General features: G+C 39.8%; 1 protein-coding gene across 6 annotated transcripts in view; it reads left to right on the forward strand.

The window, feature by feature from the left end:
* The window catches only part of LOC105145040 (discoidin domain-containing receptor 2), a 184,427-nt gene extending 168,268 nt beyond the window's left edge, over positions 1-16,159 (forward strand). For 4 of the 6 annotated variants that reach the window (XM_087413788.1, XM_087413787.1, XM_011054353.2 and 1 more), the window contains 5 exons: positions 4,688-5,146; positions 7,972-8,179; positions 8,639-9,190; positions 9,408-9,505; positions 9,808-16,159. In XM_087413788.1, the coding sequence (XP_087269914.1) occupies positions 4,688-5,146; positions 7,972-8,179; positions 8,639-9,190; positions 9,408-9,505; positions 9,808-9,975 (1,485 nt within the window). In that variant the 3' untranslated portion in view covers positions 9,976-16,159. The remainder of the gene's footprint in view (positions 1-4,687; positions 5,147-7,971; positions 8,180-8,638; positions 9,191-9,407; positions 9,506-9,807) is intronic. The other 2 variants (XM_087413789.1, XM_087413790.1) reach the window with 2 other exon arrangements.
* Positions 16,160-20,045: the final 3,886 nt, after the last annotated feature.

Raw genomic sequence — 20,045 nt, forward strand, 5'->3', positions numbered from 1 at the left:
ATCTGATGTAGTCGAAATCAAGGAAACGTCCACCTCATAAAATCACTCATGTCTTCGCACGACGCGTGTCTATTTAACGCGTGCCTGCTCGTGGAAATATATCTCGAGCGAACTCGAACTCCAACTCACGAGCCGGAGAATGTCATCGATTTCCGAAACCAACGAAAGAGAGGCGAGCGTCCGGTGGTGTTGGGGTAACTTTCCTTGGGAGTTGGCAGGCGCGGTGGTACTGCGAGCTTATTTGTATAGAAGGGAGGATCAATAAAATGAGGGACGAGGTCGTAGCGTGCAGGCAGGTTAGACGATTCCAACTCACCTACATACAGACAAGCGTACCTATCTGAATATGCGAATCCTTTGGTAGCGCGTGCATCTGACGAAGGTCGAATCCGTAGGAGCGCAGACTGAGTTACATTTGCATGCAACCATGAAGAGCCTTGCTTTTCGTATATATGTATTACGTGTATTCTCCTTAATACGGAGGCTACGTACATACCTAATATTTCATTTACATATTCCTCAAAATAAACCTATGTATTTTAAAGCAAATGTATTTTAAGATATCACGTCTGATACCAGACATTCTGGTACCAGACATCAAGCTAATTTTGCACATTGAGTAACGTAATTCTTTCTAAGCATTACTATTATTAACATCTACGTATAATTTATTCTAATTTTCGTGCAAAATTCATCAAAAAGTTGGGAAATACTGCATTCGCCTCTCAGTTACGAATTATGAGTCATAAGGTAAAAAAACGTATAATTCACTTTCCATTTGGACAAAACATGAAAAAAGATTTGTGGGAGTATTTAATGTAAAAATTTAACTAATTTTTTGTCTTCTTTCTAAACTTCGTAAAGAGGAGGGTCTTTTCTCGGAATTATAAAAAAATCTTGATTTTTGTATAATTATTATTTCACAGAATCTCTCAATACGATTCTCTAGATAGAAAACAAATAAATAAAATATCTGAGAAATCTTTCATCTTGTAACATTTGCATATCCCGTATAATTCGCTCGTAGCGCGATGTAAAGTACCTGTTGGGGAACGGAAGGGCCCACCCAGAAAACATCAGCGGTAGGGATAAACCTGCAGAAATTTGTGTCTCTTCTACCCGCTGTGCTCTCCGCGCTGTCCCTCGCTTAATTACACAACGAGACCCGGCTTATCCAACGCATAATCTTTCTTAATAACCCAGTCCGATACGGACAACATCGTCGATAGAAACCACGCGGCTGTCATCATCTATATTTTACAGCCAATGATCTTGAACGGAATTAAGAATAGTACTCTAAGAGAAGATAATTCTTTTTCTAATAAAGTAAATTATATATATTATTATCTCGGTATCGGATCAACTAATTTCCATTTGAGCATATTATAGATATTAAATATTAATAGATATTCAGTATTGACAGTAATGCTATCATAAAAATCTCAGTAATATATATCATATGTAAATCCGCATGATCCGTCGTGCGTCATCATCTATCGAAAATTTCCATTTAAATAAAGCTATAAGATATCTTATCTTCGTGTGATCTTCCATGACGCATAGCCATCAACACCGCCTCTAAGACGTTCAGCTACCAACGGTAGCAGCCTACCGCGACCGATCCAAAAGCAGCACAAAACATTAACATAAAATGGGTGTTGCTCTCTGCCACGCCCTCGCACCACTTCGAGTCGTCCGTTGGAATTCGCCTGCCACGAAAAATGACGAGAAATCGCGGCGACGGTCGAAGAATAATTTGAGAGACGATCGTTCGCCTCGGCGCCGCAGCGTGCTTGAGAAAAGTCTTTCACGACAAAGCAGACCGGCGAGTGCTGCTCAGGCCGGTCTGCAACGCGCGTGGGCGCAGAAGATAAATATCAAGATTACTTATTTTTCCCGGCGCACGTCTCAACGGCTCGTAAATGCCGTCGTAATTTGGTCTCGTCGTTCGGTGCAGCTCGGGTCTTTTAGAAATTAAGATTCGCCGCCGCATTGGGAATCGGATATCTGAGACCGCACGCGAAACCGGCCGCCGAATTGTGAGTCATCTTCATAAAAAAATCCGATAGCTGGTTGCGTCGCATTGTGCCGCGAGTAACGAATCTGGATTATAAAGTAAGAACGTACAATGTAAATAGTATGAAATATTCAATGTAATTTTCAACAGCCAAGTTAGAACATTTTGATAGGGGTTCTTTGCAAAAAAATTACTAATTATAATGCACGTTGTAATATATAAATATTTAAAGCCTAAGATATTCCAAGTATTCATATATGCTAAAATCTTATCAGGTTTTCTTACATGATTTTTTAAATACGTAATTTTTTAATATTCCATGTATTAGGTTGGATTAAAAGTTTGTAGTGTTACAAATTTCAAAATTTAAACAACTGTAACTTCGTTAAAAATGAACGAAATTTAAATTTAGAAAAAAGGTTTTAAAATCCCTACTTTTTAAAGATCATTATGACTTTTGAGTTTCTATGAGTCTGATAATTTTTATGTACAACAAGCTATAATCAACTAAACAAAATAGGTAATATTTTCTCATTTTGTGAGCTTGTCAAGTGCCCCAAAAAGAATTGCGAAAATTTTCGACTTTCTAATATGAAAGCTTAAAATTTATCCTGCATAATCAGTTTTTTAATGCTCCTAAAATTTTTTGTTACTCTTATCTCAAATTAAATAAAAGGGGCATTTTTATTTTAATTGCTCAAAACTCTGTTAAAAATCATCGTATCGCAATTCAAAAAATAGATTTGTAAAACCGAAACTTTGCTTTATCAAATCGTATAATTGCCAAAATTATTTTACATTTTTTGTAGATACAAGTGAAAGTACATAGTGCTACGAACTTTTGTTCCAACCCACTTGGATGTTCCATATTAAATTTCGCGACGTATCAATACAAAGCTTAACTTCTTCTCGCTTTCCGACGTGTAAAAATAATTCTAAATACAATCATCGAGGAGAGAAACAGGATGCTATTACACTCGGCAAAGCTATACACGTAACTGTCAACCTCCGGAAACGCCCACTATGTGGTTCCGTCGCCTGGCAGAAAATTTCTCACGTGTCGGTTCATTGTATTGGCCCATCCGACGCCTTGGTACCGTCCGTTTCAATGTGCTAAACATCAGGTACCGCGTCGCGGCGCAAATAAAACGGTGTCAGCTACCGGTCCCAATTATCGCGCCACCCAGCGCGGAACGTGCCGGTTCGCGCGGTCACGAGAATCATCTTTAAACGCATTTCCCATAGAGCAATCGTGAGTTTACTCTTGGTGAATAAAAAAAAAAATCACGAAATAGAAATGGAACCGCGAAAGGATAAATGGCTGAATAATTCATTTCATTATTACTTATTCATCCTCCTTTCTGCAATGATTAGATCTCTCGAAATCCACGAGTTATATATGTTCAACGTTCCACAAAACGACGTCAAATATATTTTAAGGATGCGTTTATGATTAATTGCAACGCGCTTTAAAAAGATAATACATATTCGAATTATTTTCAGAAACATATCGAAATTCAAAAAATTTCTATACGTATTTATTTTCTATACTATAAGATATGTGATAATTCTATAAAGATGAATAATGTCCCCCCTTTTTTGTTTTTTTTTTTTCAAATAAATAATAAAATTAGGCAGTTTAAGTTTTTGTTGTCGTTAAATGCATTGTTTTTTGTACATTTCTGAATCATTTTGAATCATTTTATTAAACAAATCCTTTGAGACATCAAATATTTTCTTACCATCCATCCTGACGTATTACAGATGAATGTTCATAATTAAATTTCATCGTAATGCGTAGAATTTAAACATATCAAATTGATGAAAATCATGATATATAATAGAATTGTGAATGAACATACTATTTAAAGTCTGACGAACATATAAGCATAAAGGAAAGAAGGAACAAACGCGGAAAGGATAAAAATAGGAGATAAAGAAGTGTTTGCACCTGTCGGGATCGCGATGGTGATGGTTACATGGTCACGTAACCGACCATACGTGAGAATCTCGTACGAGCGAGTCGAGAGGCGCTGGCGAGCTCATAAGTGGAAAATAAGAGGTCCTTTGTTCCGAAGGGCCTCTTCCCTCGACGACGCCGTCCGAGAAATTCCCGATCCTCCCCGACGATATACGTTTCGACGGTCGACCGATCGAATAGAACGAGCCTTGTTCTATGCGAGAGAGCGCACCAAGCCTGAAATCACGCTGCGTGGAAATACTACGGTGCGGCGTGGCGCAATTTATATTGCGCACTGGCGAAAAATTTCGCTATCTCGCCGCCTGAGAATGTCCGTAAATGAGGCAAGGGTCAAGATTTTACACGGACGTTGATTCATCTCAGGCGTCGGGCCAATCATCGCAGACTCTTGTGTCTGTTTATTCATCAATAAGTTTACACGACACGTGCGCGTAGCATGAAAAGTATCGTTTAAACATATCATATATTAATTCATTCTGTCAATCACAATTTGATATACATATCTACATTATATATCGCCTGCGTGTGATAAGTTTGAATTTATCAATAATCAATACGACCATCGTTATGCAACTTGATATATAACTGTCGGATCTTTAGAATGTTAAAAAAAATCAGATTAAACGGAAAATATTGGAAAACCACGCTCGACAATATTGACATTAATTTTCAACATTTCGTTTGCTCAGGTTATCGCGGGGAACAAAAATACCTACCTGGAGTCGAAGCACGAACTGGAGCCATCAATATGGGCGAGCAAAATTCGTTTCCTACCCTACAGCTACCATCGTCGCACCGTTTGCATGCGCGTCGAGCTCTACGGCTGCCCTTGGAACGACGGCATCGTCTCCTACTCGATGCCCCAAGGTGACAAGCGCAACAATTGGGAATTCTTCGACGCAACTTACGACGGTTATTGGGACGGACAACTTCTTCGCGGTTTGGGACAACTGACAGACGGCAAGACCGGACCGGATCAGATTAAGATGGGTTACTATGACAACTACGATAGAAGTCAGGGATGGGTTGGCTGGAAGAACGACACGAGGTCCGGGCATCCGCTCGAGATCAAATTCGAATTCGACCACGTCAGAGAATTTTCGGCCATTCACATTTACACTCTCAACCAATTCACCAGAGATATACAGGTAATTCAGATCTATACAACATTTTACATTTTACATTTTATTGTGTAGCAAAAGATTTATAAAGGTTTTATAAGTTTATGATACAGAACTGCGTGTTTCTTAAACTGTTATCATTGTACCTACATACTTTATATCTCCCAGAAATATCTTTCTTATATCCATTTCCACTTACGCAAATTAATTTTAATCTCCGTTCAACTTACTCTTCATCTTTTTGTAATTCTAAGAATTAAAAAAAGATGAAGAGAAAATTGAACCGAGAGATTAAAGTTAATTTACATTGGCGGGCATTATCTCCGCTTGTACATACACTTTTTTTTCACAAGTAAACTTAAAGTACTAGAAAAATTTATTTAAAACTGGTTTTATGATTGATGATTGATTTCGGAATTCGTGTCTGCCACTGCCATTAGCTACTTATGTCCATTTATCATATTTTACTATAATTCAAGAAGATAACCGTGACGAGACCATATTTGTACGGTAATAAGCGAGAAAAACTGTAAACGGATATACGTATGATATAGAGAGGAAATTGGAATGCCTCACGGCACTGACTTGCCGGTGAGAACGAAACGGCTGCTGAATAAAGTAGGCGGTTGGCGAAGGACGGAGAAAAAGATGTAAAAAAGGAAAGACGGACAGTCGCGGCAAAATGTGCGCGAAGATCTTCCGCTAGCCTTTAATCCACATTCAGAGAATAAAAAAAACAGAAAGAATCCATGGGGTTGAGGAGACGGTGTACGGCATGAAATCCAGTTTTCACGTTGGAGTCAAGGTCGGACGTAGGATGGGTAACGAGGCGCAACAACGGTTAGCCCCTGGGTTCGGCTGAAACGGACGGAAGGAGAAAAAGGAAACGACTCGCGGCTTGCTGGATCCGCGTTACGCTTCAAGCGACGGCACGGCGTAGCTTTGCCGGAGACGTCAGTTTTTCTGTAAAAATTTTTCGCCCCCACGGTCTCTTTACGCCTGAGTGTTTACATAATGGCTCGCTGAACACTTGGCTAACGGTAGTATTTTAATAAAATAATTCGGCACTTAGACGCTCGAGATAGCGAGACATAATTTCAAGAAAAATTACTGGACTCTAATAAAACCTAAACGGCCAATTGAAAATAATTTATGATATGGCGGAATATCATTTTTAACTTTGATTAGTAAATTTTATCAATCGAGGCTAAATTATATTGGAGTTAATTGCATGTTGAATGTAACCCAAAATGTGAGAAAGAAAATCTAGTTAAATTTATGAATTTCTTGAACGTCACAGGTGAAGCAAATCGTTATCGAATTTATTTAAGTCGGAAGTACAAGCAATATAAATTCGACGAGATATGTTATAACTATCTTAATTCATTTAGACCAAAACATGATTTAACTAGACGAGAATCACTGAAAGTCACCATTTTCATCGCGGGGAAATATAACTATAAATTTTCATAATTAAATTAAATCGCGTTCTGAAAGCCTGTTATTTCAAAAGCTCATATAAGTAAAGTTATTTAATATACATGCTGTTAACACTTACGTAATTCTCGTTGCGCATCAAGAAATTGAGTTCCGAAATTTAATACGTACGCTGGTTAACCACGAAAATTTTGCGCCCCATTATCATTCCGCGCGAGAATCCCTATATAATAGGCCACGAAACACTCTCTTACCGGTATCAAGATTTATCTGAATGGAGCGCCTCATTACCCGGCTCGAGCCCGATTGTGCGTCCGCGATCAAGCGAGTTGGAGTACTATGCGGCAGACGAGAGGCAGTCAAGGCTGAGACTATAGCTACAACGGCGATTCGTGAAAGAGACCAATGAAGGATTCGCGGAATAGAGACGGAAGGAGATGAAGATCTGACAGAGATGAATATCTCTGAAGAGAGCAGGATGTAACGTTCTTTCTCCTCTTCCTTCCTGTTCTCCTCTCTCTCTCTATTTCGTAAATACAATGAAGCGCAAGCGACGACCGAGAGAGAGACAGATACGTATTCAAATACAATACCGACAGTCTGGCAAGTCGGCAGTTCGGCGAATGGGGCTACAGAGTGGCAGAAGCTACCCCTAAACGACCTCTCCTATTAACAAGCGCGCGCTCGCGCGGATAGGACACGTCTCCCAAAAGACAGCGCTTCAAAGCATCGCCAGCTACCCACCCATCCCTCCAACTCGTCTTTCTCTCCACGACTTCGCGGCTGCCACTTCCTCTATGCCGACTTCCTCATTCTCCCGGCGCATCCGCGGGCGGTAGGCTTCAGAACGTCGAAAATCCATACATCCCTCGTCTTTGGGTCTAAGGGAGTTAGATAATCTCGGCTTTGTAATCTTCGTCCCTAACTCCTACGCTGTCTTATCTCTCTCTCAAGCTCGCTCCCTCTGCCGTTTCGTCCGTTTCACACGGTTCTCGACTGGATTCTCCTCGCTGAATTGTCTTACGCCTTCGAAGGATGAAATTAGCATTCCACGCGTCCTCACTCGCTCGGAACACGTTTGTGAGGTATTCTGTATTATCAAAACCGTCGATGTCATCTCGCAATGCGCCGTTAACTAATTATCTGTTACCGATGATAATAACAGTGATAATACTGATTACGTGAACGTAATCGAGTACCTGTGGTGTGTGTGTGTGTGTGTGTGTGTGTGTATGTGGATGGGTATGCTTCCGATCAAATTAATTCCGCACGTTAGCTCTGAACACATAGCGCTTTATCCGATCAAATCGCATGCGGTAATCAGGCTCGGTAGTTCGGAATACATGTCCTCGTTACAGAACGCCACTTGTGGAAATATTAATACATTGTATTTTTTTTTACTTATTGTGTTTCAGATATTCTCCGAGGTCAGCGTTATGTTCAGCATTGGCGGCAGATACTACACGGGTGATCCTATCGTGTATTCCTACATGGAGGACAAAATCTTCGAGCAACCGAGAAATGTTACAGTCAAGTTACACCACCGAATCGGCAAGTTCGTCAAATTGAAATTCAAGTTCGCCTTACGATGGATTATGATCAGCGAAATCACCTTTGACTCCGGTGAGTTGTATAACGCTCGGCTTCTGCAATTTTCTCTACTTTCCACTTCTGTTTGCCTTCGGAGTTCGAATAGGAAGTTCGTAGTCGTGACAACACGTTTATCGAATTTCGTATAACCAGACGCGATTTCTTTGAGAAGAGCGTCATGTTCAAAACTTTTTCCGTACATAAAACGTAAAAACTAACAGAAATATATATTATTATTCTACTTAATAAAAATGCAGAAAAAATTAAAGAATCTAATAAGAAAATATTTTAAATATATTATACCGAGACAATAATATATTAAAAATATTAACACTATTATAGATAATTTCGAAAATGGAGCGATTTACGAGATTTATCATGTTGTTGTCAACGTATCTGTGTTACTGCTTTACATTTTCAATTAATAAACGTCATCAAAGTTAGCACCTGAAAATGCCGTATTCAGCAGCACGTGTTTCTATCGTGTTGCAGACATTGCTCACGGTAACTTCACTCCAGAAACGCCGCCCACGACCGAAGCTCCGCGATTGCGGGATAGAACTTTGACTCGCGACAATCCGTTGCAAGCCGAAGTTCCGGTAGCTAAGCAGGACGATCCGACTTACATGGCTGTGATCATTGGCGTCTTGACCGTCGTAATTCTGCTACTGGCGGTAGCCATATTCCTAATAGTCACGCGTCACAGACAGCGTAAGAACTTTGCCAGTCCTCTGGGCGCCAAGAGCGCGATTCCGACGGGCAATCATCAGCATCTGTCGCCAGAATCCGCGTACGGCACCACGGAGAAGGATCCCTCCTTGATGACCTACCGGGTCGAGGAACTCGACGACCGGTACGCCGGTACGAAGCTCACGACCCTACCGCGAGATCTCAATGATCGTCTTTTGGGCGATGTCAGGCTTGACGAGTACCAGGAACCCTTCCATGAGAACAAGTATCGAGAATCTCCTCATGCGGCGTACTACGGATACAGCACGGTTGTTGTAGACAACAAGGACCTTCATGACAACGTCGAACAGTCTGGTGAGTTCCTTGAACTTCTTCAGCATGACCGAGGTGCTTCAAAGTACAAATACGAGATAGACGAAATAGTCCAATTGTACCGCGCGTTATTTAATAACCCTTTGTATCATATATGTCTCAACCACAAATTCAGCATGAGTCGCAACCGTCAAGCAAACAATAATAAATATTTCGCTTGACAAAAGGGCAGTGAAAATAAATATTTTTTGCTGCACAGATGCCACGTACGATTATGCAGTACCAATGCCTGTGCCTAGTGTAAGCAGCGATCAGGATAGCGTATTCTCGAAATCGTCCTCCAGGGGTAGCGCAAAGGTGAGATGTAAAAGCATAATATAAATTTGTCGCATTAAGAGTTAAAATCTCTTCAAAAATTGATGAAATTACGAATCTTTCACATTTATTTTTGACATAACTCGAGTTTCTCGTAAAAATGAAAAAAAAAACATTATCGATATCCTTTATAATTATTTAAAGTGTGTCAATGAATTACAAGTATTAGAGATTAAAGATTAGAAATTGTTGTTTTTCTAATTATTCTTAAAACGAATATATTTTTTATGAAACGTGTTTGCTGGACACACGAAGGCGTTTTATATACTTTTCCGATGCATTAGGCGTGCTTGCAGAGCTTTTTTCCGCCGCCTCCGCCCCCGATGAGCGCACCACCTCTTCGAGGTTCCAACAATTTGACGTACTCGAATCCACCGAGTCCGGAACCAGTTTGCGAGCGTGAGCGCAGAAGTAGCAAGCGCCGCGAGCACTCCTTGCACAGATACGCGTAAGGACTTCTCGCAACCCGCAGGATATTCACGGAAAGCGAAAGGATCGAAGGTATGATGGATGCTTCAAGCAACGAGATCGCGTGATCGAATGAACCCTCCGGCACTGGTTCACCTTCCAGAACTCTGTTCTATTTAATGTTCCAACAATAATTCTTTCATATTTGTAACATTACACTAATTCGAAAGTTATATTTAAATAATAATTCTTTTGCTTTTCTTCGCGCTAGAAAAAGATACACTTTTCATTGATCCAGTTTCTCTCGTGTTATCGTGCTTTGTCCAATAATTATTCATGAGTATGCTATTATCAACTTCGTGATCAAATTAAACTGTCGTCTTGTGTGACGAATTCTCTTTGCAAGAGAATGCTTATAGAATTAAATTATTCACACGTATACATACGTGGTCCTGAATTTTACAAATCCATTCCACACGCTTTATTCCGTACGCGTGTTTTACAATATTTATACGGAGGGAAGGAACGTAAGCATGGAGCAGAGTAAAATAGCTCCAGTGCCGTGAGGATGCTGCGAGAACACACCCGTTGTTAATCCCAAGGTAAAGGGCGGTGGCAAAAGTAACACGTTGTATATTTCGAAGTAAACGCTGTGAGCGACCGCGCGGCGAAAGGGGTCGTAATCCTGCTTGTTACAACGACGATATTTTTTCCCCCGAGTTTAGCGCATCGCGAGAAAAAATAAATAAATAAATAAACGACGCGATCGCAGCGCGGTCGCGTCCGTCGCGAAACAGACCTTCTTCTCGACGAGCACTGCCATCGACGAATTACGAATTTTCGAACATATTAATTGTAGGCGCAATCTCGAGCAATCACGGTCTTTTAAAGAGATTCGATCTACGCAATTTCTACGGATAAGTATAATCTCGTAATCGAAGTTGTATTAAATTGGCATATCAGTTTTTTAATGGTAAAGTGACCTCGTGCAAACGACTCTTCCCGAGATTCGCCCGCAAGATCTGCACGAAAGTCTGTAAAAAAATCACACATTCTAAAAAATATTGGTGTGGATTTAATTTCACGCAGTATTTATATAATTCTCACTTTGATATTATGTAATAACCCCTGATGTGTTAATGTAACGTGTGGATGTAACACCACATGATGTGGATTTAACATCATGGATTTTAAATCCATACCATGATAGGGTTGATATAAATACACCGAGGATTAATATTAATATCAACACGATAAAATTTATATACATACCATACGACGTTGAATCCATACTGGCATCTTTTTTTTTAGAGTGCAGTACATATATTTCGACGTCCATGGTTTTCAGATTATTCATTGAGAGTCAAATCTCAGCATCCGTCGCGTTTCAGCGTCTCACACTGCCAAATCTTTTCGTAGTACTCGAAGTGGAATTTCGTGAACGAGATGTAACGTGTGACGTTGCGAAATGCCACTTCCGCCTGTCAATCTCTTCGAATGGCATCAGGCAAACGATGTGTAATCGTTACGAGGAATATACACATGTCAACGTGTGCGGACGAATTTCCAAGGAAGAGTCGCGTTAATGATTTGGTCTGTTCGGCGCGCATGTGCAACAAGATCGAGCTCGCTATCGATCCAAGAGGAACGCGTGGCAACCAGGGAAAAAAAAAGGACCGGGGCGGATGAGATATTTATCCGATGGCGCGATCGTCACGTCGGGTCGAAGAGATAATTAATTACTCGCTTGATGGAATAAGCGGGCGTTTCAATTATTCGCGCGCATGAACGAACGCCAGGCGACGCGACGCTTGACATCAGGAGGAAAAAGCCGCGACGAGATCGACGTAACGATATTTAAAAAGGAGGAACGATAGCGAGCTTCGATCCCGCCTCACACAAGACTGATGTCATATAAATAATTCAGTAATCCGACTTGCGCCATGCACGCGTATGTCATATTATTTATTGTCCCGTGACGGATTTTTAATTTATATATACATATATATATATACATACGAAAAAAATAAAAAATATATATAGATATATATATATATACAAAAAAGGTAAAATACGTATTATCGTACGACGACGAATTTTAAGCATATAATAGATTATATATAAGTCCAATTAACTTTATTTCTCTATCTCTACCGACATCGCCTTCATGCAACGAGGAGAATCGAGAATTACCAGCGTTAAGGAACCGACAATACAGGGATGAGACAACAATAACTACATGTGTACGTAATTGAACAAAAGAGAAAAAAAAAACGTAGAGAGATTCGGGATATCGGGTGCGCAAGGATGAGAGAGACCCTCGACCATATTGTGATATATAATGAAAAAGAGCCCGGCTCTCGCGAGTAACATATATATATAGGCACGTTATATGCTTAAGCGTGCCTTGCGCGGTGGAGCTCTCCCTTGAATTTCACCCTGAAAGAGCAGCCGTAAAGTGCACCGACTCTCTTTCTCTCTCCTAGGTCGACGAATGGCTGTGTGCACCTGTGTGCGCGGTGCGAAATTTATTACCGGTTTAAATATCTGACGTGGAACGTGGCATGAAATTTAAGGCTCGTTCGGCGCTTTTACCGCGAGTCGTTCAAATAGTTCTCCCGTACGTATTATTTGATCGTCCATTGACCGCTGCACTTTCTTTGATTACCGATCGTAATCTATTAAGCTCAATTTTTCTCTCATTTCATCAAATCGGTCTCTACGGCATCATTTCGAGTCTCGCTCTTGCAATATCATATGTCCCGAGACCGAATATACTAATTGACATTCCGCTATTTTTTATCCGAACGAGTGATTCGAGGGATGTTCGCGCACATATCGGTTTTTCGATTAAGCGTGAGACAGTTTGGCTCGTCGAGGAGAAATTTAATCGAGCGTTCCCCCGCGCAGGTCGCGCCCTTTCGCGGCAAGAGCGGCGCGTAGCGTCTACAACGATTGGAACATTGCTATGTATATTTAGTGTTTAATCGATATCGTCGCCACGTAGGATGTTAGGAAATTTAAAGAGAAAATTAACAGTGACAGCTTCGAACGCTTCTCGAGTGTAAATATTAACCGTTAGGGACCTCGTACATATACACACACTTTCTTCAAGCGCCTTAAGTTGGGGGGGGGGGGGGCACCAAGCAAATAATTTCGTCGCAATAATAATCGTCGTCTTTTAGGAACGGGAGATATCACGTACAAGCGGTTATCGTTATCGTAATAGAGCGACGACGGACAAAATGATCCGCGTCGCCATCAAGGTCCATGGGAGCTCGATCTTCGATTTCGTCGCTTTTAAGGGACCGACGCGCGATCGTGCTCGCCGAGTTTCCTCTTCGTCGATGGTTCTCGATAATTTTCTCGCTCAACGATCACTGTGATCGATTCGCCGAGCTATCGTTACCACGACACGGAAAATTCGAGTACCTTGAACCCTCTCTCGTACTTCCAACCGCTGACAGTCCGCTCCTGGCAATAATCGTCAATTTTGTCTCCTAAACTAACATGAACGTGCACGTGCTCCGCGTGACGCACGTCACGAGCGAGCTAGATCAGTAATCGGTAAGAACGAGAGAAAGACAGCGAGATAGCGGAAAGTTAGTTTGTGTAAAAAGAAGTTGCGCGCGAGTTAAGGGAGATCCTCTCCCCGACGAAGGAAACGATAAAGATGACGATGGAAGACACTTTCGTATCTGCTCACGGCGTACTTCGTACGGGATATTTTATATCTCTTTTATACTTGTATGAAACCGCACAAACTGCCGACAGTGCCAGTTGATATTCTCTATTACAACGTGTGAGACCGTTCTCTAGTATCATCTGTAATTTTCTCGTCGTTTTTTCATAACTTCTCATTAACATTTTTATACTTTTATATGGTGTTGTTACTTTCGATTTAACCATCCAACTGCAATCATATTTTTACTTTCTCTGTCCAGCCCAAGTTTCTGTGCTAGGTTTTCAAAAAATGTGGAAAAATTCAACTACTCTTCAATATCCTTATTATATACTTAAAGGGTAATCTATATTATACACTTAACTAAAAAAAAGATATTTAATTTATTTATGAGAAACATATTTATTTCACTGAAATAAATATTTATATGCTTAGCAAATGAGTCATTTATATTATTTTTTTTACAATTAATGAAATATGTTTCACAAAAATGTATGTTTCATTATCACAATGAAATTTTTTCATAACTAATAAATATCGAAAAGAACGTAAGTAACATTTATTTGGACATTTTTCTCTCAGTGTTAAATAATTTTTTAACAAGATATTTTAAAAAGAGCAACCGTGCTCAGTCCTTTATTTCGGAGAAATGGATTTTAAAGGTAAAATTTCGCTTATATGCCAAAAAAGATCTAAATTGCAGATGGAAGGTTAATATTACCGTGACACGTTTACCCAAACTTATCACTTTTTGTAAATTACTCTAAGCTAAGAAGAAGTTTCTCTAATCTATTGTTCTCTAATATAAAATAACCGAACAGTGAGAATGGCGATTGCTAAAGACAATGCGTGCAGATTATCCGAGCTCTCGAATAGCATCAACGTACAACAAAGATCCCTCGAAGACATAAATAATGGCATCTATAGTAACTGGTCGATCCGTTAGAAACTAGTTCAAGCAGAACCGGATACCATTATCTACATCCTAGGAGTCAAATTGGACATGGTCGTAATTTCAAGTTATTCTCATCAGCAATGAGAAGCGTTAATAATCTCGGGGGCTTAAAGGGGATTCGTTCTTCCGGATCGCGCGCGCGCATGTCATACAACTAATTCTTATCGCCGCTCTCACAGTATCGGAAGATAGCACGGAGATAGCACTGTCTTGGCACCGTATGGGTTCCTTGCCCTCGATATACGTATGTACTTTTACGCCAGTCGTAAGTTTTCTTCCGGCCGCTATGTCGAGGGCGATACAACGATACACGAGCACGGCCCGCCGATATAACCGAGATACGACATGATCGGTTCTGCATCGGTACGTACAATGTGCACAGGAACACGGTGCAGCCGGTGCGACCGGGGAAAAGTCTCGGGCATAAATCACGCATGCAGCCCTTTTTCTATCTGACATGAGAAATGCGAGAAGAAGCTCCGGTTGAACCGACGACACGGGGTCCGACGGAACGCGCGGCAGACGGAAAGAGGGGAAACTGGCCCATCTTTTATACGACGACACGTAAGTGCGTGCGCGTACATGCGACTCTACGAGGAAGCATGAAAAAAGAAATGGACCAACCTGAGAGGTCGTTTGATCGATCGACCTTCGGAGCTGCATTATGCTCGCGGGTACATCGCAATTAATACGAAACGTGCCGAGAGAAACCGCACAAAAATTTATTTACATGATTCTCCTTAATTAAACAGACAGCAAGTTTCATAAAATAAATTGAGATAATAATCTTTTTCCTCATATTTATGCTAAAAGTACTTTTAATGTATATGATAAGATCACTGACAGCTACTTATTATCTCGCAATTCTCATGAAGATAATAATTCTTGTACGTATCACTACGACATTTATAACTGCACGATGAGTTCGGCCACGTATATGATTTCTGTACGAGAGACTCGTCAAGAGCAGACACCGTGTACATAAAAGATCGATCGTGAAATACCTCGCGTCTGGCTGTACTGTACTGTATTGTAGAAAGTCGAAGAAAGCATGGTGAGCAGATACGACGACGACAATGACAACGATGATGGTTTATCAATAGATTTAGCACGAGCGATAATAGGAAACTTTCCGCCACCCCGAAGGTATTAAATGCGCCGCATAATCTCTCGATGTATATAGCGACTGTAATTTATACATACATATGTGTAAACGTATTATAAATACGCCCGTCGATGCGCGGGAGCGACCATTTGTATATATCTGTATTATATAATGTAAACGACGAGTACGGAGGGGCGGTACCATTGTGAGTGTAATTATATTGATCAATAGCATAACGCGAGTACCGGATGCATATTTGATATTTGTGTGCCTGTATCCTTTTGTATGCTATCGAGATAGATAAAAACAAAACTATACATATTATATTGTATTAATTGCGACGTAGGTGACTACGAGGTGTGTAACGTAAACGCATACAGTACACGAACAACAAGAATACATACACGCATGCGTACACAAAGTCATACACACAGATTCGTCGGATTAATTGGCCGACGAATAAAATAAAACTTTTAGCGAAGCGAACATGATTTTATGAGATTTTTTTTATAACCTTGGAAAAATCATCTTATCCTCTTATTTTATCAAGATTTCTTGCTAATCTAAGAGAAAATATAGTTCCTATAATCCTATTCAATACCTTTCTTAAAAAAACTGCTATATATCAATATCGTGTGTCAGCCTTGATTACGAGAATAATTATTTTAGTCAGTTTCAATAATTGCGTTATCGCGTATAAGTACAATAAAAAAAATCTCAGACTGCAGCAGCTATTGAGGATCAATTATCTAGGTAATTGCAGAATAATCCAATGAACAGTTCGTTTAATTGAAAATCTCCGGAGATTCCATAAATACTCTTTAATCTTCATAAATGAATATACATTTGAAGGTACGAGGTATTACATACTTAAAATCAACTGGGAATTTGTTTATTAGCTATTTTGTAAAGTGATTTATACTTCTAGAGTTTTGAAAATTCAAATTTATAACTAACAAAATGTATTTCAAACTGTTTATGGACTAGATTAAAAATTTTTATAGATATTAGATAAATAAATTGTAAATTTCTTTAATTTAGTTTGGATCACAATATAGTTATGCAATAACTCATGTGAGAAGTCTATGAACTATATTAAAAATTTTTACGAATACTATAATAAATAAATTAATAAGAAAATTTAATTTTTTTTGATCATGATGTGAAAAGTTTAAATTTTCGTTTTTTCTTTTTAGTTTTAATTAAATTATTTAGTTTTAATTAAATTAACATATTTTTACGTAATTTCAATATCAATTAATTTCTATTCTTAAATTGGATTAATTTTCAAAGGCAATAACCATTATTGTTTTAGTAACGGGTAACACACAAAATATACATGGTAAAAACTTTTATATTAGAAGTGTTACAAACTCTGCCTAACGTACCCACGTATAGGTCACGTCACGCTGGGCTTTCGCAGTGTCTGTCGTCCTTTCATCGTACTAATTTGGCACCGTCAACGACGTCATTTGTCATTCTAATGGCTAGAACGACGACCGCGTTTTTAATGACTCGAGGGTGAAAGCGGCACTCTGTGCGTTCCCTTCCATTTCACCACCCTCCCCTCCCCTTCATTCTCTTTTTTCGCAAGTTCCTCTTTAATTTGCCCTCGACACGCTGCTTTACGCTTCATCCTCCAAGTCCTCCAACTCTCTCCATATCTCTCTCTCTCTCTCTCTCTCTCTCTTTCTCGACCCTTCCTCATCCGTTCAACCATTTTCTTTCGAGAAAACGTAATGTAAAACCGAGAAAGAAACTCGTACCTCTTTCCCCTCCTTATTCTTTCCCTTTGTATATACACTCTTCTTTCAGTAAGTTCGTATTTTGTCTAACCAGTATCTCTTAAAGCGTAGATGCATAAAAGCACCATTTTGCCAATGTATTTCTTTGACTATAATACTATTTCACAAGATTGCAACCTTAGCGTTTTATCTTATCCTCATTGATTCTTTTAAAGAAACGTGTTTTGCAAATATATTTATCTTCTCCTAAAAAGATATAATACACAAGAGAATATATATTTGTTATTTATACTTTAGTGAAGTAATATACGTATATAAATATAATTATAATATAAATTATAATAAATTCGAAGATATTGCAGTTGATAAATGTAAGTATTTTCAAAATATTAAGCATGCTTTTAATTGCACATTTCATAAAATTTATATACCTTTGGTGCATTTGTGGTTTTAACTTTTGTTTTTTCAAACGAATGATTTTTCGAAAAATTAAGCTATTATGGGAAGAATAGATACAGTCGAGTCCTTTACGCGAGCAAGGAAAAAGGAAGGTACGCTAATGAGCTTCCTGAAAAAGCCCTTGTAACCACTGATTACTGTTTCTCATCCATCAAAGTGTTACCGCGTAAGTGTTGCAAATACAGTCTTACCCTCGAAAATACTGCTGCGTCATATTCGAAACTATGGTCAAATCTTACGCAAGGGGTGGCACGCACGGAGGAGTTCCTTTGTGCCCCGTCGCGTCGTGTTCCGCACTGGCGCCGCGGTTATCGCTCGCCCTAATTTGGGCCTCGATTAGGTGTTCACCTTCCACTTACAAAGTTGGCGAAGTACGGGCACCTTTGTGCGCAGGGACGCGTATACATTATCATTCGCGTTCGCAAAAAAGAAGCTCAGTAAGCGTTGGCTTACCACTTCGTTCACACGTAACAAAATTTGTAAGTTATAGACGATCATCTGGAAAGGACTTGATGTTGAACATTTTCCAGCAAGGACATAGCGTAATACAATGAATCCTTGTTTTTTGAATAAGGATTATTTAAAATTATTTTTGATAAACAAGGATGTAATGATTCACTGTATTACACTGTGTTCTTGCTGAAAAACGTCCACTATCTTCATCATTCCAAATACAGTTTAGTACCGAATTAAACGGTGATAATCATGCGAGCGAATTTCCGTTAGAAATTCGAATATCCATTCACGATGCGATAATTGTTTTCACTGCATCTCACAACTCGAACGAAAACAATTGTATCAACCTCGATTCTCATAACTTCGCTGCCTCTGAAAGCTGTAATAATTGTTTGTAATCACGCATCGCGATTAGTAGAGAAATTTTGGTGACAGGCTCAAGCATGACGATGTATTCTGGCGGTTGTCGCCACGATAAACCAGCGGTTTGTTGTAGCCGCAGGCTAGTAGGTAGCTGTGTCGAAGTAAATCCATCCCTGACGTCGGTTCACGGCGGAACTTTACCGACCGGATGCCGACCATGGGGTTCAACAATCGCGTGCTCCTGGAATTCTGTGCGTGTGGGTGCGTGAGGGACGTACATGGAACTACGAAATCACGGGGTTCGACGCATAATGTACGACGTGAACACAATTTGTGCCACGGTACCTGAAATTCGCCTAGGACTCTGAATTATGAGGAGGAATAAGCTTTACTACGCAATCATGCTCTGAGGTCAATTTCGTACACCACATTTTATCGATCCGTCGACGCTGCCGGGGTCAGAACGATTAGAATACAGACCGAAGCTGCTTCGCGAGCAATTAAACGATAAACGAGCAAGTGCTTACAGTGGGAAAAAAAGGGAAGTATCAATTACGCCTCGTAACATGAAAGGATAGAGAATTAAGAGGCTTAGCCTCACATCGTGTGAGCTTTAAAGACATTAATCGCCAACTCGGAGCCGCACGATCCCTTAATCTGCCGCCGTTTTATCCGAGCATTAAAATCCAGATCGCGTAAAATTTGTGAGAATAAATCCTGGCCTATCTGCCTAACAATTATGCAAATAATATCGTAAACTTGTTTTCTAATATCAGAAAACTAATCATATAGTCACAAATTGCAAACATAATCAATTTGCCTAGTCAAAATGTATCAAATGTAGTTCTTTTTCTTTATCATATATAAATGTATAATTATAATCTAGTCTGCATTTTTAAGTGGACATGTTGGCACGAGGTCCATTTAGTGACACAAGTCGACACAAACATTGTTCTATCTTTCTCGACACTCAGAGAGTAACAAAGACAGAACACTTGTATCGACTTGTATTAATAAATAAAAAACATCCACGTTATATGTACGTATATTAGTATGTTAGGATTATCCAACAAAGAAGATAAAAAGTGGCATCATTTTCGTCGCGAGTATCTACGGGGAAGCATTGGATGTTCGCGTTTAGCAGGTGCGCAATCTTAGTCCTTCAGAAGGCTCGTTGAGAAAAATGGACGACAATTCGAAGCAGACGGTGCCCGAGCGGAGGCACCAGCAATTCTTTACGCGACGTGTCGGTGTCAAGAAGTATCGAGTGTCAAATGGGCAAGTCCAAAGACAAATATTCTCTCATCGCTGAAGCAGGATGCGTTGAAACTCGTCGTTGTCGCCCTCAA

The sequence above is a fragment of the Acromyrmex echinatior genome, chromosome 15 (assembly GCF_024713525.1).
Source record: "Acromyrmex echinatior isolate Ae372 chromosome 15, ASM2471352v2, whole genome shotgun sequence".
NCBI classification, from domain to species: domain Eukaryota; kingdom Metazoa; phylum Arthropoda; class Insecta; order Hymenoptera; family Formicidae; genus Acromyrmex; species Acromyrmex echinatior.